The following is a 26910-nucleotide window of genomic DNA, read 5'->3' as shown; positions in this document are numbered from 1 at the left end:
CTGAGAGCGAGAGAAGTGTAGGTGGAGATAACAAAACATACACGGCTTGAGGAAAGCAAAAAACGGCTTTTGGAAAAGAAGAGGAAGACAAATCGACTTAAGTATTGCTTATTCACGTAGAGTGAAATTAGAGGGGTTTTTTATATTTTGAGGGGGATTTTTTTAGTCAAATTGTACCAAGTACTAGTGGTTGTCTGGTCTGGCCAGATTGGTTAATTTCAGTAAACTGGCTCAAAAAAATACATCATAAGGAGGGTGTTGTCTTTTTTCAAAAATCATTTTTGCTAACTGAAATGGAAAAATGATAAATCAAAGAGCATAAATAAAGTATAAAATGAAAACTTAAAAATGAAATAAGTAAAAAGTACTAAAAATACAAAAATTAGAACTGAAGAAAATATACAGTAATGCTAAATACACCTTAAAAACTAGTAAAAATGACAAAAGCACACCTTAAACTAAAATGACAAGTGAAAATCTGAAATATAAAATGAAGGAAATGTAATATATTAATAAAAAGTTGTAATAAACACCACTATTACTGCATTTGTGTTTCATAGTGCTTATTTCAGTGTATAGATGGTATGTTATAAGTTTCATACTGTCAGGCATTTTGAGATGCTCATTGTTTTTGCGCAGACTTGTTTTTCAGAAGGCTAGCAGACTGTAGCTGAACTACTTTAAATTGTGAATAGCTTGTAACTCGACAAAGTACAGTTTCAGGGAAGCTTTCCCAACACATAATTTTATTAAGGGAAAATTGGTGACACTTTCACTCTTTCTCTGTCTGTGTAGCTCCTACTCTAGAGGAGTATGACGGGTCGGAGGCGTCCCTGAACGAGACGGCCACCACCATCACGGTCCTGCTGAAACCTGCCCAGGCTAAAGGAGCTCCTATCAGGTGTGTGTTTGTGACTCCTCGGACTCCTCATATCCTCCATCTGTGCTCCAGACGTTATTAGACTTCCTCTCTGTGCTGTAATGAGCCGCTGCTGCGGCTGGTGACATTACTGCTCCCATATTCACTTCCTGTGTTTCTCAGCTCATAAAGCCCCTCTCTCTATCTCTCCTTCCATCTCTGTCTCTTTCAGCTGTTCGATATTCCTCTCAACACTTGCACAAAGATCCCTATTTGATCTGAGCTGTGCCTGACTCTTCCTCTTCCTCTCCTCCTCCTCCTCCTCCTCCTCCTCCTCCTCCTCCTCCTCCTCTCTCTGCTCTGTGTTTGACTGGTTTGAGGCTCTGTGTCACAGCTGGGTTTGAAAACAGTCTTTCAGTAATTCAGCTGTCATTGTGACAGACTCATTCCTACAGCCACACTCAGATGGAGGAGGAGAGACTTTATTTACTTATTGTTTAAATTCAGTGAAGTAAGGAAAATGCAGAAAAACAGCATTGGGAATGTGAAGGGTAGCAGGGATGTGATGCACATGAGCCCATTAGTGCACAGAGTTTTCCCTGAGATTTTCTAATTAGAATGATTTCTACAGTCTTTTCAAGATGTTTTATGTAACAGTTAGGGCTGTCAATTTAATGCAATAATTTATGTTATTAATTATGGGGAAAAAAATAATGTGTTAAAATGATTAAGGCATTTAACGCATCCGCCTCGTCCAGACCTGTCCATCATCTTACATTGATGCAGTTGCTGATGAACACGATGCAGGACAACAAACGACTGCGTGATGAAGCCTATTTGAATCCAGTTATATGAGCCTAAAATTTAAGATATGAGGGCAAAAATGAGCCTTTCTGTTTTTTGTCTTATATTTGTATCATATGATATAGTTTAGCAATATCAGATGAGCAAGAGTGCTGTTTTCCCCCAAATATCTGCACAACTGCAAATGTGATACTGATTTTATATGTTTGATAAACAAAAAGTTAATGTTATGTTAAGTATTAGACACAGTATTGTCAGTATTGCCTCTTTTTGCCCAATATCACAAAAAAAAAAAAAAAAAAAGACAGCAGAACTGTTGTGTCTCTATTGTGTCTCTATTTGAGCAAATGGGAATGCAAAAAATATTTTTGTGCTGCTCTCCCGTTCACTGCTCTCTGATTTTACCCATCATTGTTTTAAAACCCATTATTGCCCCTTTAAAATCCATTAATCTCATAGCATGAATTATGCAATGCTAATTGCAGTTCAAATGCTTACATGCCATCTCTGAACAGTCTTTGTAAATACACCTAAACGCCACTGCAGATGCAGCTTCTGAAAACAATCTAGTGGCCACATTGTAGCCTTATACGTTTATGTGTAATAGATTCTTTGTTGAATCAAAATATTTCTTTTTAATGCTACTTGTTGTGAATCATTTAACACAGTAATTGCCATGATTTTGGAAGTAATTTCTCAGCCCATATTAATAAGTGATTAATTAATTGATGCATCATCTGTCTAATTAGATTGAAAACTAGTAAAAATTATTTAAATATGGCAACTTTAGCGACCGGTAGAACATACATAGGAACCACACCAATTGAGGAGATTTTGTCCTCCAGCTTCCAAAGACAAATGGTCGGTTGAATTAAAGGAGAAGTCCACTTCCAGAACAAAAATTTACAGATAATGAGTCCCCCCTTGTCATCCAAATTGTTCATGTCTTTCTTTCTTCTGTTGTAAAGAAATTATATTTTTTGAGGAAAACATTTCAGCATTTTTCTCCATTTTTCTCCATTTCTTATAATGGACTGATATGGTGCCCCGAGTTTGAACTTCCAAAATGCAGTTTAAATGCAGCTTCAAACGATCCCAAATGTGGTTGTAAACGATCCCAGCCAAGAAAGAAGAGTCTTATCTAGCTAAATGATCGGTTATTTTCGTTTAAATACTTTTTAATCTCAAACGCTCATCTTGTCTTTCTCTCCCTGAACTCTGTGTATTCTGCCTCAAGAGAGTTATGGTATGTCCAAAAACTCCAATCGTATTTCCTCCCTGAGTTTATTTTGACATACCCTGAGTTCAGGCAGAGCAAGACAAGACGAGCATTTGACATTTAAAAAGTATATTGTATTATTTTTATGAAAATGACCAATTGTTTTTTTGAAAAGACCCTTCTTCCTTGGCTTGAATTGTTTACAACTGCATTTGGGATCATTTGAAGCCGCATTTAAACTGCATTTTGGAAGTTCAAACTCGGGGCACCATAGAAGTCCACTATATGGAGAAAAATCCTGAAATGTTTTCCTCAGAAAACATAATTTCTTTACGACTGAAGAAAGAAAGACATAAACATCTTGGATGACAAGAGGGTGAGTACATTATCTGTAAATTTTTGTTCTGGAAGTGGACTTCTCCTTCAAACACCTTTAACAAGAGCTTAGATGTATTATTTTGTATAAAAAAATGATGCCTTTTTGATTTTCTGTGTATGATTATGTTAGAGAGAGAGAAAAGACTAAAGTTTTGATAGGCTGTCATGTTTTGTCCGTCATCAACAGTGCCTATCAGATTGTCGTGAGGGAGATAAACCCACACCGTGCACGGCGGGAGGCCGGCAGCGGGGAGTGTTACCGTGAGCCGGTGTCCTATCAGAACGCCGCCAGCACCGGGCTGCCGTATTACTTCGCGGCGGAGCTCCCGCCCAGGAATCTCCCAGAACCGCTGCCGTTTACTGTTGGAGACAACAAGACGTACCACGGCTACTGGAACGCCCCACTCGCGCCTCGCAAAAACTACAACATCTACTTTCAGGCGGTCAGCAGTGTGGAAAAGGTCAGCAGATGACAAATGAACACACACATCCCTCATATCAACACACACAGTGACTAGGAATGTGTGACAGGACTGACACAGAATCACAGTCCTTTGATCTGTCCTGTCCTTGAGCTGCCATTTGTGTTGCTTCAGGCCTTTTCATGACTGCACTGTGCATTCTTTTGCAGTACATGTGATGGTTTGACTGTTAAACAGATCACAAGGTCAATCACACCTCTGTCAAATGCTGCCAAAAATATGAAAATATGGCCTTCCAATGTTTTGACTATGGCAACTGAAGAATGTTTCAAAATCACAACATGCATTACAAGCTGCTGCTGTTATTCTGCTCAATATGTTGATCATTTTCACATCTTTATATGATTCTGCTCTATTAGTAAAATTGTTTCCAGAATTGATTTGTAAATTGTTGTTGTTTTTGTTTCAGGAAAGTAAAACACAATGTTTGAAACTGGCATTTAAAGGTAAGCCCTTTAAACTAATCTACCATTCTTTTCTTCAGTCTCTCTCCTTCTAATCTTTCTCTGTCTCTGATGTTATGATGTAAGAGCAGGTTAATTCTGTCATCTGAACTCTGGGGGTGATTGGTGTAGTGTGCTCTGAGCTTTCAGCAGAGTTATAGAAAAGCAATTTTAGTATATGCAATGGGACTGTGTTTGATAATACAGATGAACATTTTAACAGGGCCACAGATAGACGGGCCAAAGCTTGACTGCAAAGCTTGATACTATCCATTCTGTTTCAAAGCATGTAGCAGTTACGTATGCATCACATTTATGAACATCACCCTCAAACACATGCCCTAAAATATGTATACTGCTATGTCAAATGCCCAGTATGTGATATTTATATGTCATTTAATGTGCAATAAATGCATATTTGTGCATTTGTACTAAACAGTAGATGCCATTAAGCCTCCATACAAGTAGAAATGGATTGCATGTATTTGTGCACATTAATTTGGCAGATTCTACAGTCTGGCATGTGTGGATAATTTTGAAATTTGATATGTGACACTAGATGTGTTTCCATTACAGATTTGCACAAAAATTTAGCAGGAAAAAAAAAACAGTTGTGAAGTGACACAGTTTCCATTAACCAATGTTATGCGACTAAAATGTAATTTTTTCCTCTCGCAATAAATAATGCGATGGATGTTAATAGATTTATGTATATCACAGCCACCACACTAGCCATAAATTTTTATCGTAGGAGACATAGGTGCCTATCTTTACAGAAGCAGCGCAGAGAGCCGCTTCTAGGGCGAGAGTGGCGCGTGTCTGAGCCATAATGCAGTGTAAGTAAGGGGTTGTCTAAAGCTTTAATGGCAAGTAAATACATGAGCTGTTTTTTTGAGTTTATAGTACATTAAAGAATGATCATGTGACTTTTTACGTACGCGAGGTGACCTGTAAATGCAAAAAAAAAAAACGTTTCCTTTGCAGTTTTGCGAAATGCCTGAAAAATCTCCTCATCATAGAACAAAAACTTTTTTGTGATATAAGGGACTTTCTGCAAAATTGACTTGTTTCCATTAGGCGTATTTGCAATTTGCAGTTTCAATTTGCACAGTTTGAAGGGTAATGGCAACACATCTACTGCCTTGCGTGAGAACACTTTAAGATCATGGTTCAGCACAGGTTTGTCCTAAGTCAAGTTCATAGTCATTTCAGCCCTATACACATATACAGAGGAGCTAAGTGTTGTTTTACCAGGTCAGCAGCTTACAAAAGACATATAAACACACTGTGAGCACTGCTATTACTCCACTGTCAATAAACACTAGAGAAGAATATAGTTAAAGGAATCAGTACCACACATAGAGTAGAAGACCAATGATGAGCGCATAGCCGTGTTCTGTTGGAAGGTGATCAGTGACTACATGACTGCAGAGCACCAGTATACTGCAAAAATAATATTTATATAAGTATCTATTTGTGGTAATGTCCTGATACAGAAGTGGTAAAATGATCATAATTATATTTTTTAAATTGATGGTAGAGAGCTGGTAGTACTGCTCAGTCCTTCTAGAAACAGTGTGATAACTTTGAAGACAAAGCATTTCACTGCCATTCATAACACAGCTAATAAAATAAAGAATGAATAATCCATACCCACAGTAACAGGAGACTGGAAGTGCTTGACATTAATCTGCCCATATGGTGTGATGTGCTGTGCTGCTTTGGTTTTTAAGTAACTATGTGAAACTGGAGAAGAGGACAACAATGTAATGTAATGTAATGTTGAGAGACAACAGTCATACCATATCTCAGGAATATTTAGATTATTTTAGTAAGTACATTTCTAATAATATTTATCTGTACTTTTAAATTAATTTTGGATGAACTTCTGAGCAAACTACTAAGCAATTTTTTTAATCATCTACCAATCATCACTGTTATGCAGATGCAGCCCTTTTGTTTTGTATGTCTGCTTCAGGACTGTGCTCACAAAGGATTTAATGGTATTGGGTCAAGCATTGTATTTGTATTCCTTAATATCACTACCCAGATTTGAGTGGTTTGTTTTGTTTTGTGAAATGTATGAATATTCAGCTCTGAATATTTCGGCCTTTCCTTTTGGGTGACTGTGAGACTGAACCAACCCAGAAGCTTTTAGTTTTAGTTTCTTTTCTTTCTTTCTGTCTATCTTCTTCTTCTTCTTCTTCTTGTTATACATTGTATATATTTTGTGATTATTTGTGGATGTTTTTCTGTCTGTCTGTCTTATCTATCTATCTAAAGACTTATAAATGATAATTGCATATTGGACATACAGTTTTCTTGTACATTTTTGCTTGCCAATTTGTACAGCTAAATGTCTGATGTGTTTTTCTGCATGGAGTGATGCACATATATATTGTCAGTGTGCTGTTGCGGTAATGACAGTACCTTCGGTTGTGTCTCGTATGAGTTATTGCACATTATTTCCTCCTCTGGCTCTTCATTAATTGTTTTTCAGCAGGAAATCGAATGATAAAAGTCTGCCCGCGGCTCAGAGCACTCCCAGAACGGATTAGATATAGCCCACGTCATGTGTTGTTTAGCAACAAAAATACGTTTTTGTTTTTAAGCATGGAATTTTATCTCCAAAATGGACGTAATCCAATTTCCATTGAATTGCTCCTAGTGTTTTTCTCTCAGATCAGACTCATAAGAGCTGACAGAAACAGAAGTGTTCTGGCAGGGGGCAAAATTTGTTGTCTGAACCAATACAGGCCTGCATCTTATACCACACCGAACCGCCGATTAATCACCTTTTAACCCAAATGTCAAAAGTGATTGCCAGTAAGGTTACAGTCTTTGCTTTTCCTGTGGGTGAGAGGGACAGGGTTATAAATTACATTCATCCACAGGGGGAAAAAAAACCCCCAAAACATATAAATAACTGGTCAAAAATGTTAACATCACTGAATTCACCTAAATGCATTGATTTGTACCAACAAAACTTATTTTTACAGGTTAAATCAAAAATAGCTCCTTTAAGTAGAAATAGCTTTTTAAGGTAACAATTGCAAGACAACTATAAGAAATACAGTGCATGAACATAATGAGCCAGCAGAAATCAGTTGAATATTGTGTAATTTATTTTAGAATAGTGAAATAATTTTACATGCCGAAATTAGCCATAACAGATGTATACAGGTGGAGCTGGGGGAGGTGGAGGGTTTCTGAAAGTTTCATGGTGCAAGACTTGCTTAAACCAAACTATTTAAAAGTTAAACAGCAAACTCATTGGTTGTGATGATGTCACATTTAAAAATATTATGTATACAGAACTGCAAAACATCACCTCAAAGCCAGATTATGAAAACTCTGACATAGTCTTCATTTTCTAACCAAATATATTCAATACTACCACTATATGTAAAGTGATTCCACTATTGTAAAATAGCCTACCCAGGCTCATTGAAAATATGTGCCTCTAAATACATTTCTGTAAAACTGATTAAAAACATACCTAAATATGAAGAGCTTGATTCCAAAACGCTATAAATCCATTTTGATTAATTTGAGTAAAAATGTGTTTTCTTTACAAAGAAGATGAAAACCACTATTTTCTGTTTTAAACTTTCACATAGCATCTTTAGGTTATAATAACAACAATAATATCAAATCTAGATTTTGATTTTTCAAAGATTTATATAAATATTTTATATATATATATATATATATATTTTTTTTTTTTTTTTTTTCCCCAAAATGCAATAAATCCATTAGGGGTCTGTGCTTACTTTTTCTTTTTAGAGAGAGTATAAGTGATGGAAAGAGCTGGCATAAGTGCAAACAAATTCGTAAACTTTTGTTGAGATTAATGTTTTAAATATACAATGTGAACATAGAAATATTAAATGATTTTAATAACTAAAAAGAAGATAAAAATTAAATACTGCCAGTAGGTGGCGGTAAGTCACTGATTTAATTTCTGAATCATATCATACATTTGATTCATTCAAACGGGCTGATTAATTCAGGAATATAGCAAGTGACTCTTTTTATGAATGGGTAATTGATTTATTGACTTACTAGAAAACGCACGTTCATTTGTAAACGAAACATCACTGTGTTTGAATGGAGATGTGCAGGGGCTCAGCTGTGACTTTGTTTCAAACTATTTTTGAAGATGAAATAGAGCAAAATCAGGCAATAGTGTTATAGTCAGACAATGTAAGTCACTTGATATTAACTTCTTGTTTATTTAACTGTTGTATTAAATCAGTATCTCATTTACAAACTCCCTTAAAAATCATTAAAAGCTGTCACTCATCTTAGTTCATCGCAATCTCACAAAATTATAATCAACGAAACACTCTACACTGCACAATGAATCTCTTATTTACACTCTCTCTACACTTTGTTTATGAAAGAATTCGTCAGATATGTTTGTGATACATTACTCAACATTGAAAACTATGGATGCGGGGTGTATTCAAAGCGCCGCCTTTACTGTTTACAATGCGTGAAATGGTGCGCTGTGATTGGCTGAGCAGATGTATCGTGTTTTGCAGAAAAGGGAGACTGGCGGTTTCAATGCCGACCAGATACAATACTGATTTTGGCAGGAACTCAATTTTGTAAAAAATGGCGTTTATCACGTTTTGGAAAAGAGCTCTTCATATACGATTCGCTGCAGTTTCCAGTTGAAATGAACACTAAAGGGCAGTAAAACTCTGACAACTTTTATTCTTTTTCACACAAAGTATTGATTTACAGATCCAGAGTTTCAATTAATAAACCCTCATTTTCGCACAATTACATGCAGAATATTATGTTATGACTTTAAAACAATTTTAACATCCTGGGACATTTGAAAACTGATACTTTGAACGTTAACATCACATATACACCACATATACACAGATCTCCAGTAAGAATCCCGTGAAACTACGGTTCAAAAAACAGCATAAGGAAGTTAAAATAGCACGGCTGCATCAACAAATGTGTTTTCATATCACTTTAGCATTTGTTAACGCTATCGGGTAGGTTAAGGGTTTGGGTTTGGTGTAGGGGATATTTCCAACATGATAGAGCATTAACCTTTTAGCAACACTTCCTGGATATTTGAATTCTGGACAGCCACACTACACTTGTACGTACCTCAAGCAGTGTAATAAAAAAGCATCAATACGTGCCTGTACCAATGTAATAAAAACGTGCTGTGGTCACATATTGAATGCATGTTTTAGCGCCACTCTCTAGACATTCAACTTTGAAACTGCCGTGAAATGTGCAGTAAGGTACATAATAACGGTTGAAAACAATGGGTTGAAAACAGCTCAATATTTAATGCCAAGGGTTGAAGACCTATAATGTAATGGATTTCCAGAAGCCTTTGTTTGTTTGTTTTTTGGCTTGATAAAATGGTGCTCATAGAAATAAATTCAGAAATTCAGGTTTTCTAAATAACAAAGGCATGGTATGCACATTTTTACAGTATTTTTGCAGTTAAGTTCAACAATTGTTAGACATTAATTATAGTCAACTAAAAAGTGTTAGCCAAAACATTAGTTGGGTTTTATAGTTATGTAATGTATTTCCATATTTATAATATAATGTAATTCTAGTATTTATGCAGTTATAATTATAACAGAGATGCTTACAAAACTATGTTGCTAAAAAAAATACCACCTTTGATAGGTGGAAATGTTGGTAGTGCAGATGAAAATTGAATGTAGTGTGGCAGCAAAACAAAACCTCCTTATTCCCCAGTCCTGTAATGTTTTCCTGTAGCTGCCAATAAGAGTATCTAGCTTTGTTTAACATCTGTTCTGCAGATCGTGCCTAGGTTATTTGTTATTGACAGAGATATGTGTGTTTTTGACATTCATCAGTATTTGTGTCATGCGGACAGGGCATCTGAAGCTAGCGCAGCACTTGTGTGGTCAGTGCTTAAAGCAAAGAGGAAGAAAGTGGTTTGATGATGAAGGACCGGTGCATTAGGGCAGCAGTGATCTGCGTCTTGGCCATTTTACCCTAGGCTGCTCACTCGCCCAAATGTGCTGTAAAGAATAGAGAAGCTGTGTGACGGGGGCTTGGCTTTTGTTTGAGTGTTATTGTTGGGTAGAAATAAGCTGCCCCACAGATCCAGAGGCAGGAGAGTACAGCTGATGGCTTTATTTAAGAGGCCCATGTCAGCGGGTCATTGCCTTATCACTCTTAAAAGCTTATAGTAGAGCTTCAGGACATACCGGAGATCCATTTACTCCTCCTGCCCAGACAGATCGCACAATGCGGCATTTACAGGCAAAGCCGTGAGTGGAGTCAGCATCCAGACCGCCATAAATGTCATCCGCACCGAGCTGGAGTTCAGCAGCGGGTTCGGATCAATACCCGTAGATGCCGTAATGATAGTTTTGCTGTTAGAACGGTGTGTGAGAAGTATTTCAGTCGGCGGTGATGTATTTCTGACAGGGTTACAGACCCAAAGCACCACTGCAGTACACTTACACTAGAGCAGACGCTCTGCATCACACCACAATGAGTAATACTGGGTTTGTACTGAAAAAGCAAGCAATTTCCTTTTGCTTAGTTGTTGTACAGATAATGGCTATTAAACATTTAACTGTCTGCTTTTTGTTCTTGTTACTTTGCTTTGTAAACTTCATATACACATACAGAATCATCTATTCAAAGTGAACTTCATAAATCAAACACAGGAGTTTGTTTGTGCACGAATGACATTTTAAGTACTAATTACAATTGCTTCTATTAACAACTGTTTCCTTCTCTGTTCACCCTGTTCCATTTTGAAAGAAATAGAAAATAGTTGTGAAAAAGAAATGCACTTTAGCGTAATTAAAAAAAATGTATTATGGAAATAATATACTTTTGTAAGAATATACATGCAAGTACTGTAATGTTTTTTTCCAGACATTTAACTGCATGCCAGTTATTCAGAATGATATCTGCCAATACAATAGTTTGTTTGCTGTAAACTATACACAGAACCCTCTGATTTGGTAAATGAGAAGTTACAATGAACAGCAAGACTACTATATTCGATACTATTTATTTTCAGATTTAATAATCACACTTAAATAACACATTTGTATACAACTCAGTTGGTCATAGGGTAGTTTTCATTAAAAAAAAAAAAAACTTGTCTTCATGACAGATTTATTCAAATATACATATTTAATTAACAGTAATTAAGCTCCCTCCAGTGTTTTATAGCTAACTAACCAACTGTAAACACTGGATAACTTTCCTGAGGTAAATGCAACATTAAGCTTTTTTATTTGACATATTTCTTTCGGATTAAATGCTGATTGAGCGATCATATGAGACATGATACATCCCAGTAAGTTGGACTGTATCTTTCAACATACCTGATGATGTTCATTCATGTTTATTTTGTGCTATAACTTGTATTAAAGCGGAAAAGACAGTGCTGTCGTTTGAACTGAAGCTGCTACAGTGATCTGTCACACCACATCTGAGTGTGTTTAAATTTTGTGATAGAATGTACAGAATTTGAAAGCAGAGACTTTGTTTTTTTTTTTGTTTTTTGTTTTTTTATCAATAGTAACAAAGCACAAAGTTCTTTGTGGTTATTAAATTGGAGGCACGTAAGTAATGTTTTGTGAAGGGAACATCACTGACCTGGCAACCCTGACTTGAACTACGGGTGGTGCATAAGATCAGATAGAACTTACATAAATGTGAAAAATAAAATGTTTAGCTTTAACCTCGACATGCCCTAAATTTAACACAAGAAACATTTTCTTCACACAATTTGTGGCTCTGACATGTTTTTATGCTGCTGTTTGACTGACAGGATATAATTAGTCCTGTTTTTAAACAGTGGGCTGATAGCCAATAGTGCAGATAATTGCTTTTTTATTGTCCAATATCGATTATCAGCTTGGTGCATCCTAGTAGTTACACATTTAAAATACATTACTTTTAAATGTAATTTCAATTAACACACTACACCTAAAATGATCATTTAAATGTGCTTTAGTATGTTAGTCAACACATCAGAATAAATGCATAAGAAAAGATTATAAACATGATTTAAAATATAAAGCAAAATTTATAAAATTTATTTTTGGGCTTTTTTATGCCTTTTTTTGGACAGAACAGTGTAGACCAGACAGGAAAGCATTGGGTGAAGAGAGAGGGGTGTGGGATCACAAGGACCACAAGCCGGAATTCGAAATCGGGTCGTCGTGAGCGCAATTGCACTGTATGTCGGTGCACTAACCGCGACGCTATTGGCACCGACGCAAAATGTATAATTTGACATGATTACAAAGCAACACTGTCATAAAAGTGCAGTTACGTAGCCTTTTATTTCAGTGATATTATGTTATCTGTAAGTACACACCTCTTTTTCACAAGTGTTACCCCAATCAGTTTGCGTCTTAAACCACCATAGATGACGCATCATGCCGCTCCTCAGCCATTCATGCATCTGCATGTCAGTGTTAAAATCAGTGGATTCCCAGTGTTCTCTGCTGCAGTTTGGACTCCAGTATACAGTGATTTGAACAGGCCTGGAGAATACACTGTATAGTTATGATGGCTTTACTCTTGTGTTTTACAGAGCTTATGGAGTCCCAGAGGTTTTACGTTCTGTTTAGCTCAACATGGTATCGTTCACACTCTGTTCTTTAGGCTGCGCTCTGAGGCAGCCTCTTCTCTTTGAACTGTTTCATACTTTTATTTTTAGAGCAGACTCATTTTTGTGTTCTGTATTATGTATTCGTGCCAGGTAATAATATTAGCGTTCAACAATGGAATGATACTGTGGTTGTCTGCCAATGTTTGGAGAAACATATCCGACAGTCATTTTCAACCCATTCTGTTATGCTTTGGCAGCGAGAGAGAGAGATATCACACAGCAGGCTGATGGCAGTTTGTGAAACATCCAGGCATTTTAATCGAGCTGGAAGCAACAAATAAAGCTCATGTTGTGGTCAGAAGACTTTCATGATGTTTGAGTTTAGAAGTACATCTGTAACAGAAGCTTGCGCAAACAGTTTTAGCATTAATGGAAAAAATGTGACCTTGGTTTTTTTGGGTGCTAGTTCGGCTTCTCTGTAGAAAAAACAAACACTTTTGTCATATTTTGCAGCTCGTCTCATTGCATTGGAGCATGTGTGCTAACTGCTAAGCCTGTTAGGCTTCAACTTAACACTTACATGAGGGAATGTTAAATTAAAAAGATTTGCTTTTTCTCTTCAGGGGCCACAGAGGAGCCGGAAGTGATTCCAGACCCGGCCAAACAGACCGACCAAGTGGTGAAGATTGCCGGCATCAGCGCTGCCGTCCTGGTCTTCATTCTCCTGGTGCTCGTGGCCATCCTGCTGGTGAAGAAAAGGTAAGATACAGACATTTGGCTCTCTGAATGTGTGCCGTTACAGTACATTTGTGTTGGCTCTTGAAATGCCCACGAGCACACCAACATCCTCCTTCCACCGCCATCTCATCACATCATCAGCACCCAGGGAGCAGCCGCAGGGGCCACATCACCACTACTGTCAGCAACTACACGCCACCGAGGGGCCGCTCGTTTCGGCAGCCTCTGCCTTCCAGCGTAACGAGGCGAAATCTCAATTAAAGCCATTAAAAGAGAATCAGATCCACACACAGCAAACCCGTTCATGTACACTTACAGTATGAGGACCTCCAATAGACTCAGATAGTGCTTGTTCTGAAATCGTATTGTCCGCTCTAACAGATGCCCTCTGCCGTTTACATTTCATTATTTATTTACTGATGTGAACATATTATTGTATCTTGAGGGTGTTTATATAAGTTCATACCAAAACTGCACACCAATTCAAATACACACAACCTTTCAAAAGTTTGGGGTCTGTAAGATTTTTGATTGTTTTTGAAAGAAGTCTCTTCTGCTCAGCAAGGCTGCATTTGATTTGATCAAAAGTACGTTAAAGACAGCAATATTGTGAAATAATATTATAATTTAAACTCTGTGGTTTCTATGTAAATGTGTAGTAAAATGTGATTTACTGCTGTGAAGCTCCAGCCTTCAGTGTCGCGTGATCCTTCAGAAATCAATCTAATATGTTGATTTGCTGCTCAAGAAACATTTCTGATTATTGGCAGTGTTGAAAACAGTTGTGCTGCTTAATATTTTTGTGGAAACAGTCATTTTTTTTTTTTTTTAACATAAGTGTCTTTGCTGTTTCTTTTAATTAGTTTTATGCATCCTTGCTGAATAAAAGCATTCAGTGTTTTTCGGAAAAATAAATAAATAATTAAATAAAAAATCTTACTGACCCCAAACTTTTGAACATGATGTAGGAACTGTTCGATTTCCAGAGAAGCCGTATACTCATACAGAATAGTCTGAATGCACTGCATTTTGGATCAAAGTGCCTGCTAAATCTAAATGTTGCACAACATATCCAGCAAATTTATATTCCATATGTCTAAAAAAAAATTACAAATATCATGTGTATGTTATTTTTTATTTTGATATTATTTTTTCATTACGTATTTGAACAAGTTCTGACAACAACTCCATTGCATGAAATACCATAGTGTAAACACTGAATTAAACCCCTTGCACATGTTTTTGTAGGTAGTTTATTTGTATTGATAGTGATTTTTTGTTGAATGAATCAGCATTAGTCTGTTAGAAAAGCCGTATGTAAGATGTGTTGCAGTGTAGCACTGTAGAAATAGCTGATGTGTGTCTGTGTAGTGAACATTCACAGGGCTCACCAGAAAGTATTTGATATCTGTGAGATGAAGGAATAGAACAGTGTGTGTTTGGAAATGTCATGAAACCGCTTGTCTGTTTCTCTGTGGCTGTGTGAGTCTAAAGCAAGACAGTCTGTTTAGTTCAGATGAACTTGCGTAAATGCGGTAAGAGCCTGTGCTCTGCTCCTCTCTGCTGATTGTTTTGATAGGGGTGTGCTTTATGTGCATGTCCGCCTCCTCCAGATCATCTGACAAACTCAACCTGCTTGACTCTTACTTTCACTTTAACTCTCTCTCTCTCTCTTGCTCTCTCAGTGGCTCTTGCTGCTTCTGTCTAATGGCTCCATCATGTGGTGCTTTCTTGAACAGCAGGCTGTTTAAAGCACTGCCACTTATGTACAAACACAAATCAATGCTCATAACAGACCAGACTGGAAACATTAGCTGGTATAATTTGCAAAAGCTCTTTTTTGTAATTCAATTAGGCCTATAGGTTGTCTCACAAGACTCACATTTGTTAATACACTGTGAACATAAGAAATAGTGAGGTTTATCCAGGGAAACTTAAACTCACTTCATCATATGTTAGAGCAGGAAGGTCATCCCTCATGTTATCATATGCAGTTTTGTTAGACTGTGAATTTATTGCGTTTTAATGACGTTGGGATATTTTTCATGGCAAATGTAGTTCATAAATGTTCCTGTAAGAGAGAGAAGAGGAGTGTTCATTTGATCATTTGAAAGGAGACTCTTAAGTACATACTACACGGCTGAAAGGATTCTGTTTGAAGAGAAAGGCTACATGAATTTGTAGCTTGTGACAGTTTTTCGTGTCCAGATCTTCTCTTTCCTAAATTCCAGTGACATGTTTTTTCCCTAAAGATCCTGCTCTTGCTGGAGTGTTGTTTCTCTCTTCCCTCATCCTTCCCTCTTGACCTTAGATCCCATGTCTCTGTTTTTTTAAGTTCTAGTTAGGAAGCTCAGTGCCGTTGAGTTTTGAAGGTCTCTTGCTTTCGCTCTCGAATACACACAGTTCATGCTTTATATTCATTGTTGCACTGGCAGCACAGAGGAAGCTTCAATAACCTTTAATAACAAATAAATGTGGAGGCTCAGGGATCTTTCGAACCTTTCGACCCATATTATTTACGCTGATTTAAGCAGTCATATGTGCATCCAATATCATTTTCTTTCTATTTGGGATGCATTTGTGTGTGTTGTGGTGATGCTGTGGCTGCTGTTTGGGGATAGAAGTGGACAATAAATAGGTGTTATTGAGTGGGCTTTTAAAGTTAAAAAAAAATCTGACGGTAATACTTTCTGTGAAGCCTATATTTATAATACATTATAAGGGTATTCTTAAGGCATTTTAATGAAAAACTTATAATATGTTATATATTCATAAGAACAGTTTTAATGTTATTATAATATTTACTTATTTGTAGTTATACCTTAAGAGTATGATGATTTATAATACACAATGAACATGTTGCATCCACTTAAGTTGCAATGGATTATATTTCTCACAGTTATAATGTATTATAAGTCTCATATCTTGCCGTCTTTCATATGCTACTTTACTTAAAGCAATCAATGAGCACTTGTAAGTATATTTATAGTAATAATAATAATATTTTTTCTCAAACAGCCATAAGATCAGATATCAGATCAGATGAATTTGTAATATGACACATTTGCTTTGAACTATTTTTACTGTAATATCAGTTTGATTATTTTGATGGTACCCTTTAGTCACCAGTTGATAAGTAACTCTGCAACTACATGTCAACTAACAGTCATTGGAGTATTAGTAGTATGTCTGCTAAATGTATGCTAACACTTTTGATGGTTCCCCAAAAGACAGACTGACTGTAAGTAACTTTGCAAGTATGTCAACATTCTACCTACCCTAACCTTAACATAAGCCTGCTAATACTGAGAGTTAGTTGACATGTAGTTGCAAAGTTGCTCGTAGTCGAATATAGTCAGTAGACTAAGGGGAGCATCAAAATAAAATGTAACCTAACATATAAACATTACAATTTTGTCAGCTAAAATTATTAACTAGCTCACATCAAAATTAATATTAGCCTCACAGAGAACACTCAAAAGCACTCCACACCTAACCACTTAAAAGATGTAGTAAGATACAATTTAATATGGTGTTCATTGTGTGTTATAAATAATCATACTCTTAAAGGTTATAACCACAAATGCGTAAGCATTATAATTGTACCATAGCTGTTGTTATGATTATTTACAAGATGATATATTAAAAGGTTCTTATAATGCATTATGCATTCATTATAATGCCTTAAGAATATCCTTATAATGTGTTATAAATATGGGCTTCATAGAAAGTGTTACTTATTTTGTGTTGTGGGGGATAAAGCACCCTGACCCAAGAGCATTAGGCTGATTCTTCATCCTCCTCCATATTTCATTCATTCTGTGCAGTAGTACTTAGAAGGTGCTCAAAGTCATTTTTCATTCATTTTGCTAAACAAGAAATACAACACGGGGTGTTAAACTGACACTTGTTATTGTGGCTACAGCGTCGCACAAAGGTGCAAGCTTCTGGCTGGATCTGCCCACGATTACTTTATTCTGAGACAAAGTGAGCAGTATTTGAGTCTTCGTCTCATGTAAACAGACATCATTTCAAACAAAACGTTTTTTGTTTTACTAACCAAACTTTATTTAGGTGGAGTGTAGTGCACCGTTAAGCACATTTCACAAATGTGGGACCTTTAGTTTGTGGCGTCTTCATTTTTGCGTGTTTCGCCATCCTGTTAAAATGAATTAATATGTGCAAATACTGAACCTCGACACACAGCAGTAAATATAAATGGCTCTTTTCCAACTGAGCAATAGATTGCCAATGTTTTCCGGTCAAACTGAAGATACTGCATCTTTAAAACAGTGGTCATTGACGCTGCTTATTTTGCAGGAAGTCAGCAGCTTACCGATTTGATTTGCAGCATTTTTATTTTATTTCTTTGTGCCTTTTTGGTTGTGCTCCGCATATGTGCTTTTTTTCTTTTCTTTAAAAATGGCTTTTTTAATATTTTTCAATCATCTGTGCTTGAAGATTTATTGCAGTGATTTATCAAGTCAGCGCGCCTGAAATGCATGATGAAATCGAGCAGCCAGAGATTTTGATTTTGCATGCTCTGATTTCGTTTTGTTTCTTTTCCTCCTTCTACCAGACGACTGTCAAGTAAATAGGGTTTCAGATTGCACGCAAATGTACGAGACGTGCATGTTTCGATGAGTGCCACCAACGAGGGCGAAAGAGATCAGGCTAAAAAAGCTTCCATCAGAACTGCTGTTGACTAGTTATCTGTTGCTTATGTTGGTACGGTTGATTCCCACATTGCTCTCACCAATATCTCTTCATCTGTTTGTGCTGTTTCTCATTCGCTCGCCAGGAGGAGCTACTATTCGTACTCATATTACCTGTAAGTAACAGAGACGCTCAGACCAAAGCAAAAGCAAAAGGGTGACTTACATGCAGGGCTCCCTGCTCTCTGTCTATGGTTAGTCCTGTTAGTCTTTTAAAGATGCAGTATCCTTTTTTCAAGCGAAAACACAAATCGCTTTGACCAATCACGTTCCTTTGCATTGTAGTAGTTCTTGGACATGCTCGGCGACGGTCGCATCCAAGCGGTGTTATTTGAAAAAAGAATGCTGCACTTGTGTCTGTTATTCGTCTGTTTTTTTTTTTTTTTTTTTTTTTTTGGGGTTGGTTTTGGGTGTGTGCATGTGTGTGTGTGTGTGTGTGTGTGTGTGTGGAATAGTTACTCACCTTGTCTCCATCCACCTCTCATCCTCACATACTCATCCGTTCATTCATTTGGTGAAGAGGGTGTTTTTCATGTGTCCCCGGGTTGGCCTTTAGTCTGCAGCTAAAACTATCTAGCAGGTGACTCAAGCGCTGCTTTGATGGCTTTCCAACAGTTCCTGTGACATCTATACAAAACCTCTTTACAGAATATCAAGATATTCCTGCTTTTATCTATTATTTTTGAAAAGAGCATCGAAATCTTGTAATAAATAGGATCATTTGCATTACAAATCATCTTTCACACTCCACATTGCATTTCATGACATGTCACTTTTATAAAAAGTAAAACCATGAAAAGTGAATATATTTTTGGTTTCGATAAAACCATTTTCTTCTATATTTGCCACAATGACACAGACATGGAAAATCTCTTAACTGCAAAAAAAGTCTTGATCAGTGTTTAGTCTTGTTTTACACATTTTTGTTTTAAGAAGCAAAATTGCATAAGATAAGACATATGTCGTTTTGTACAAATAATCTGTTTGTATTCTGAATGTACATTTTACAGAATAAGTAAAATATTTTTGTGATATTTTTTTGAAATAGAAAAAAAATAACAGACAGTCGTAATCTTCTCTAAAAAATGATTTGACACATTAATCTTTTTTGATTGCAGGTTGATTGCACTGTAACACATTTATATTACATTTTATCTTGCAGCTCTACATTCATGAAAACAAGGCAAAAATGCTGATTAAGAGCATTATTTTCTGCAGTTTTATTACGTTAGTACAGATACAACAGCTATTTTTACCAATGCATATACACAAAGAAAATAAGATCACATTTTAAAACATTTTGAATTACAATTTCAATCACAAAATGATCTGCACAGACAGCAAAGATCCCTCATGAATGCCAAAAGTAATTTTTAACAACAACGTTGCATCTCTTTTGATAGTATAACATGTTCCAGTAACAAAGAGAGCAATTTGAGCAGGCATGGTTTTATTTCTCTGAATCTCATCCACTAATTTGCAAGCATTTCCTAAAAGTTTCCTGTAAAAGTTGTCCTGTATCATGAAACTAAAGCTTTCCTATTGGATCATCCCTTCTTCTCTCTCCTGTGTTTTGTTTATTCCTAAATGTGGGTGTTTTGGGTGGGGTGAAGGGTGCAGTGATACAGTTTTCTGGAGCAATAGGTCTTTAATGGTTCTTTCTTTAATTGGGTTATCAGGAAGCTCGCCAAGAAGCGTAAGGACGCCATCGGAAACACCCGTCAGGAGATGACGCACATGGTCAACTCCATGGATCGCAGTTATGCGGACCAAAGCACACTGCACGCTGAGGAGCCCATGTCCGTCACCTTCATGGACTCGCACAACTTCAGCAACCGCTGTGAGTACTCAACTCCTCCAGAACAGCTTGTGTAAAATAAAGTATATTTCGGGCCTCGGCTTTTGTCAACATGGAACATTGTAGAATGATATCGAGCTTGTCTGAGGATTTCGAAACTTCCACTTCATATGTGTGAGGAAACATTGTAAAAACGTGCCTGAAGAGAGTGATGCCTGTTCAGTGCGTGTAATGACAATATTTTCGTTTTGCACTATAACACCAGGAGTTTAGATTATTTACCTCTCTCTTATGCCCAACCCAATGCAAGTGCATTTAATCTGATTTGTGCACCTCTGCAATTTCCATAGCATCCAGGTTAGTTATTAGTACAGACCTGATATTACGTGATCGTGCAAAACGCACCCACGTTCGAGCACTTCTGTTGAAACATGAGTAAAATCTCAAGTGCAGACGCAGCAGTAAGACTCCCGTACTGATTTCAGTTTCTGAACATCCTCAGCTCTTGAGAATTTGTTTAGTGTTTTTATTTATGATAACTCTGCATGTTTCTCTGCAGTGCCTAATGACCCTCTCGTGCCAACAGCTGTATTAGGTGAGGATTCAGTGTATGGTGTGCCCATGTCTGTGACTGGATCACTGGAGTTTCAACAGAGCAATTCAGTTCAACATGTGCAATGGCTCAAAGGCAACATGAAATCAGTTTACTTCCTTTTAATATGGCATTTGGTCTTACTTTGCTAATATTAAATCAATGCATGTTACAGTAAAAGAAAAAAGATTTCATGATGTATATCGTAAACATGTATTCACCTTCTCATAACAAAAAGGAAAATCATATGAACTAATATTATATACCAACCTAATCAAATCACAATGAATAAAATCAAACTCTTCCCTACATAATTTATACATTATGCTATAGAATTGAAGTGCACTTTCATGTTATCTTTAATTTATCCAGCCAAACACTACTCCCACAATAAGTTGATGTCAAGTCATGAGTTTTTCTTCAGTAGAGAACTGAATTGAGCTGAGTACTCCTGCTGCACATAAAAACCTTCATTACCCAGCATGCATCACTCATGTAGCCCCCCTCCCCACCATGTTCCTGTTGTGTTACATAGAACAGGGTTTCTCAATCATTTCCACGGCTCCTCCTGTATTGCACTGTAAACTGAAGTGGCCGGTTCAGTGGGTGGACTCTACGATGGACGAGTTCTATCAGACACATCCAAAACATGCAGCGCAGGGAGCCTGTAGGAGCGGATCGAGAACTACTGTGCTTGAAGAATCAAATCCCAGAATGTTACAAATGTCTTGCGAGACGAATGGTGATGACGGTGTGTGTCACTAAGAAAACGTACTGTGTTTCTGCTACTGTGGACTCACACATTTGCTAAACGAGGACATAGTGTAGTTTTCCATTGTTTTTATATAAGGCTATTGAGACCATATATCCCCAAAGAGAGGTTGTGTCAAGTTTAGATCACTTATGGAGGCTTTTAGGACTTTTGGTCATCTAAAGTAAACACACACATTATCTACTCTGTATCACAATGTTTCTGGTGGGTTGTGATCCAGAAAAAGAGTTGCAGGTCTGATGGGTCACGGACAGCAGGAATAACTACTGACTATGTTTGTTAACACAGTAACTTTTAAAAGGTGCACATCGTAATAATGTAAAAAGTACTAGATTTAAAATGCATTTCTTTTATTCTAAGTATAGTTTAATTCTATTAACATTTGCTGACATGTCACTTAAGACTTACTGATATAAATTGAACTTTATTTGGAGTACTACTTGTGCACAGTGCACATTTTTTTAAATATTAAGCCTAAAAAATTTTTTAATGTCACTACTGATGAGGATTGTATGACCTTAAATAATACTGGTCTTTAAATGCAACATTTTTAAAGTGTACCTAAAGTATACTTGCAATAGTTTCACTTTAGCACAATCAGATATACTTAAGTATACCTTTAGTTAGACTGAACACTACTTCTTCACAATTAAAGTACATCAAGTACAAAATTAGTTGTTTAAATTTAGCAGACTTTAAATGTACCAGTTTAGATACATTTTAGTACTTTATTAGAATTTTAATTATTTTTCTTTTTTATATTTTAAAGGTAATTTATTTTTAAAAATATATATTTAACATTTTAAATGTACTGAACTGCAACTTCATTATTACAAATGTGCAGTTACAAGTACATCTAAAATACAAATGATATACAAGCTTCAATAGAAATGACATTGACAGTAAAGTATATTTTAGTTTGTCAAAAATGCTCAGCAGTAACACTTTAACCATATACCAAAGATAATAATAATTATGAAATTACAAATGAAGATGCACTGAAGTCCTAATTAAGTGGTTCACAAACACTCTAAAGTTCAACTAATTGCATTTAACATAAATTTAAAATTTAAATTCCTTTTTCATTCAGTTTAAATGAACATGCATTAAGCATTAAGTGTTAAGTATCTGAAAACATTACAGTACTTTCAGTTTGCATATATTTTCTTTTAAGGTATATTATTTCCGTAATAAGTACATTAGTCTTTTTAGAAGTATGCTAAAATTTATCATTAAAAGATTCACATTAATTAAACATTTTAAGGACTACCAGATGCTTAATGTAAAATCTGAAAGCAGAATCAACTGAGAAGCACTAATTTGTGTGTTTTAACAAAGCCTCTTCATACACACACCCACATGACATTATGAGTGTTCCCGGAGCTTGTGGGATGATGCCGAAACTGAACTGACAGCTTACATGTAAACCTAATATAACTCCAGTCATCTGGGTTAACAGTGTCAGATGCTAACATAAAGCTAACATGACAGAACAAGCTAGAAAGAAAGGCATTTTTTTTTTTTTACAGTGGTGTGATGATGATGATGATGATGGTGGGGTATTAAAACATCCCTTTAGGCCACGGCTCTGGCAGAGACAGTGCTGAAGTGTAGAGGACAACACTTGATCCAAACAGCTGCGTCTTTCTGACATCTGCGATGAAGACAAGTTACAGTCCCTCATAAACTGTGACCGAATAACGTCTGATTATCAAAGTCTACCTTTACAAGTGGCTCTGTCAAGATGTAGGCCAACGCTGTGTAGAAGCAACACTAATATGTGCACTCGTCTTTGTTCTCGAGAATCGATGGGGGTTGCTTATAAATCGTTTCCTGTGGTTGCGATTCCTGTGCATTTGATAATATTCAGAGGTATCTTTTGTGGTCCAGCTTATGTGTCTAAATATATATATCGGTGTGGCTTTTACACCTCCACAAAAAAACTACAGCTAAAGTGAAATTTGAAGTGCCTTAGCAAATCTAACTGTCTGGATGTGATGTAGAAGGTGGCTTTGTTTGTGCTCCCCCTCGTCTTAGTGTCCTGTAGCTGTGTTCTGTATATGTTTAGTCCATATCACCCCATCAGCTGTACTACAGAGCCCGTGTGTTTGAGCTGACGCTGAACTAAACAACTCTTTTCTTTCCCGCTGCCCCATAAGTGCCTATAACTGGTAAGTGTGTGTGAAGAAACGCCTCTGTCCTGTTCAGAGTGCACAACTCTGGGATTATATATGCATTTGTGAGGTTTTGCGTGTGTGTGTCGAGTCCTTTGAGCTTAGCATGTACAAAGGTTTGTCCAAAGCCTGTAGTGTGCGTTCCAATAAATCTTTCCCGACCCCTTTCTCAGATGAGAACCACACAGCAGCGGCCGAGAACAGCAGACTGCTGGACATCCCGCGGTACCACTGCGAGGGCACAGAGTCGCCCTATCAGACCGGACAGCTCCATCCTGCCATACGGGTGGCCGACCTGCTGCAGCACATCAATCTGATGAAGACCTCCGACAGTTACGGCTTCAAGGAGGAGTATGAGGTTAGGCTGCAAACGCGCCGCTCTCATGACACGCTAAAAAACAACAGTCAAAGCTGTCACCCTAGTGCATGTACACACAGACCGATGACTGTGAGAACGTGTAATATGCAGACAAACTCTTAAGTGATGTTAACTGGAAACAATAAAGATCGCTTTCACACAGATTTCCTGAAACGACCCTTGTCTTCCATTGTTCAGATGGACTATGAAAACATTTTAAAGGAAAAGTTCAACATTTTCAAAAATGAAAATTTGCTGAAAATGTACTCACCCTCAGGTCCTTCAAGATGCAGATGAGTTTGTTTCTTCATCAGATTTGGAGAAATGTAGCATTGCATCCCAGTTGATCCTCCACAGTAAATGGGTGCCGTCAGAATGAGAGTCCAAACAGCTGACACAAGTAATCTACATCACTCCAGTTCATCAGTTAAGCCAAAAAATGTGTTTGTAAGACATTTTTAACTTCAGATTGTTTTTTAACTTCAAATATAAGTTCATAATCCATAATAATGCTTCCACCAGTAAAGAAGTCATCTCTGAATCAGGAGAGAAATATGCACAGATCAAGTTTTACACTTTTTGGCTTCACAAGATGTTAATTGATGGACTGGAGTGGTGTGGATTATTGTGATGTTTTTATCAGCTGTTTGGACTCTCATTTTGATGGCACCCATTCACTGCAGAGAATCCATTGGTGACTAAGTGATGAAATGATACATTTGTGTGAACTATTTTTTTAATGTCACACTTCTCCAAGAAACCGTTGAAACCCCGCCTTCAGAGCATTATACCCACACGTGTTTTGCAGTCATCAGTTTGCTGGTTACAGAGGAAGAGTGTTGGCGGTTTATTTTGTGAAACCACAATCTGATCAGTTGAGTTTATGTGCCAGATGCAGAAAATTTGTTTTGTTTTCGGCTGCTGAGAGCGCCTGATGCTTCCTTAACTGTTCAGTGATCAAATTTACATGTATTTTCATGCACACAGAGCAAATTAAAACTACTGTGTTGTGCTGATGTTGTCAAATATGATGAAAATATGAGTAAATTAGGATATTGATTTATTTAAACTCCTCTTGGCTGTGTTGTAATTCATTCTCTGTTTCTCTCTAGAGCTTCTTTGAGGGTCAGTCTGCTTCCTGGGATGCAGCAAAGAAAGAGCAAAATCGAACGAAGAATCGATACGGGAACATCATTGCATGTAAGAGTGTAGGATATTCTCTACTGCACTTAATATCTTGTTAATATACACTCTGCTTTAGATGGTTTTGTAGTCATTAAAGGAGAAGTTCACTTCCAGAACAAAAATTTACAGATAATGTACTCACCCCTTTGTCATCCAAGATGTTTATGTCTTTCTTTCTTCAGTCGATAAGAAATTATGTTTCTTTAAGGAAAACATTTCAGGAATTTTCTCTGTATAGTGGACTTCTATGGTGCCCCCTCTATGGTAATTTGAACTTTCAAAATGTAGTTTAAATGCAGCTTCAAATTGCTTGAAATGATCCCAGCCTTATCTAGTGAAAATTGACAATTTATATACTTTTAAACTTCAAATTCTCGTCTTCTCTGTTTTTTTCCAGGTCAATACAGTTAGGGTATGTTGAAAACCTCCCTCTCATTTCCTTCCCCATTTTTAAAATTTTCCTACATCGCTGCAGAGGTACCAAGTAGTATGCAAAAAAAAACAGTAAAAAAAAACAGTAGAACAGCGAAGTAGGATGTTTTTGAAGAAAACGTGCTGAGAGTTTTTCGACGTACCCTAACTGTACTGACCCGGATTACACAGACTACGCATGCACATTGCAGAGACGAGACAAGACGAGCATTTGAGGTAAAGAAGTATATAAATTGTCAATTTGTTTAGAAAATAACTGATCGTTTCACTAGATAATACCCTTCTTCCTCGGGCTGGATCATTTAGAGTCCTTTGAAGCTGCATTTAAACTACATTTTGGAAGTTCAAACTTGGGGGCACCATAGAAGTCCGCTATACGGAGAGCATTCCTGAAATGTTTTTTTCAAGTAACATAATTTCTTTACGACTGAAGAAAGAAAGACATGAACATCTTGGATGACAAAGGGGAGAGTACATTATCTGTAATTTTTTGTTCTGGAAGTGAACTTCTCCTTTAAATCACCTTTTGGAGAACATTTGTTCTGTTCTTTAGAAAACCATCATGTACTGGTGGTTTAAGGATGATCATCAAGAACAAGTCATATTTCACCCCAACATCTCAAGACATCATATTGTGCACATAAAAAAAAATAAATTTAACACATTTCCCCCCAAATTCTCAGTATTTTACATTAATTCACTTTTGCTAGATGCATTTCTTCCAAATGATTTTGAGGTGAAATATGACCAGTTTTCATGCAATGTAAGAGCTGTTTCACAGCTCACTATCAATTAAGCGCACAGTCAGCATCATGCCAACAGAACAGTAGAGCCCAGAGTGTTTTTGTCCTGAATCTGCTCTGTTTGCCGTGTGTCGCGCTGTAGACGATCATTCTCGAGTGATCCTGCAGCCAATGGAAGACGACCCGTCCTCCGACTACATAAATGCCAACTACATTGATGTAAGTGGCGATGCCGCCTCCTCCTCCATTGGCGAACGTGTGAGAAACGTCTCTCCCTCCCTCGTATGTGAGGTCTTTTATGCATGCCTTTGTCTCAACTATACACAATTTACAGCTTTCTTTTCTTCCTTGTTGGAGGTGCTTGCTGACTCACTGACATTGTTGTGCTCTCTCTCACTCTTATGCGGTTGATTTTGGGGCGGTAGATTTGGCTGTACAGGGATGTAAGTATCACTGTAGGCACATTCGAACACACTTCCCCTCCCTGTCTCACCTTTCCATGCCCTGAAGCTCACCTGCATGGAGCCGCTTGCGCAGACACACGCCCAGCTCCATTCTGTCGCTCTTCCTCATGCTGCAGCTCATCTGCTTTGCCCGTGCGTGGACGTCATGC

The 26910-nt window shown here is 37.1% G+C and overlaps 1 protein-coding gene across 14 annotated transcripts in view; it reads left to right on the top strand.

The window, feature by feature from the left end:
• ptprk (protein tyrosine phosphatase receptor type K) overlaps positions 1-26910 on the top strand; it is a 180090-nt gene that overhangs the window by 138046 nt on the left and 15134 nt on the right. For 3 of the 14 annotated variants that reach the window (XM_051138279.1, XM_051138280.1, XM_051138278.1), the window contains 11 exons: positions 796-901; positions 3448-3721; positions 4152-4188; positions 13414-13549; positions 18330-18359; positions 19923-20083; positions 20601-20636; positions 23753-23937; positions 25050-25137; positions 26440-26579; positions 26723-26740. In XM_051138279.1, the coding sequence (XP_050994236.1) occupies positions 796-901; positions 3448-3721; positions 4152-4188; positions 13414-13549; positions 18330-18359; positions 19923-20083; positions 20601-20636; positions 23753-23937; positions 25050-25137; positions 26440-26579; positions 26723-26740 (1211 nt within the window). The other 11 variants (XM_051138286.1, XM_051138285.1, XM_051138284.1 and 8 more) reach the window with 10 other exon arrangements.

This window comes from Labeo rohita, chromosome 20, assembly GCF_022985175.1.
Source record: "Labeo rohita strain BAU-BD-2019 chromosome 20, IGBB_LRoh.1.0, whole genome shotgun sequence".
Classification (NCBI taxonomy): Eukaryota; Metazoa; Chordata; class Actinopteri; order Cypriniformes; family Cyprinidae; genus Labeo; species Labeo rohita.
Note: the sequence above shows the minus strand (reverse complement) of the source record. Positions and strands in the feature narration are given on the sequence as shown.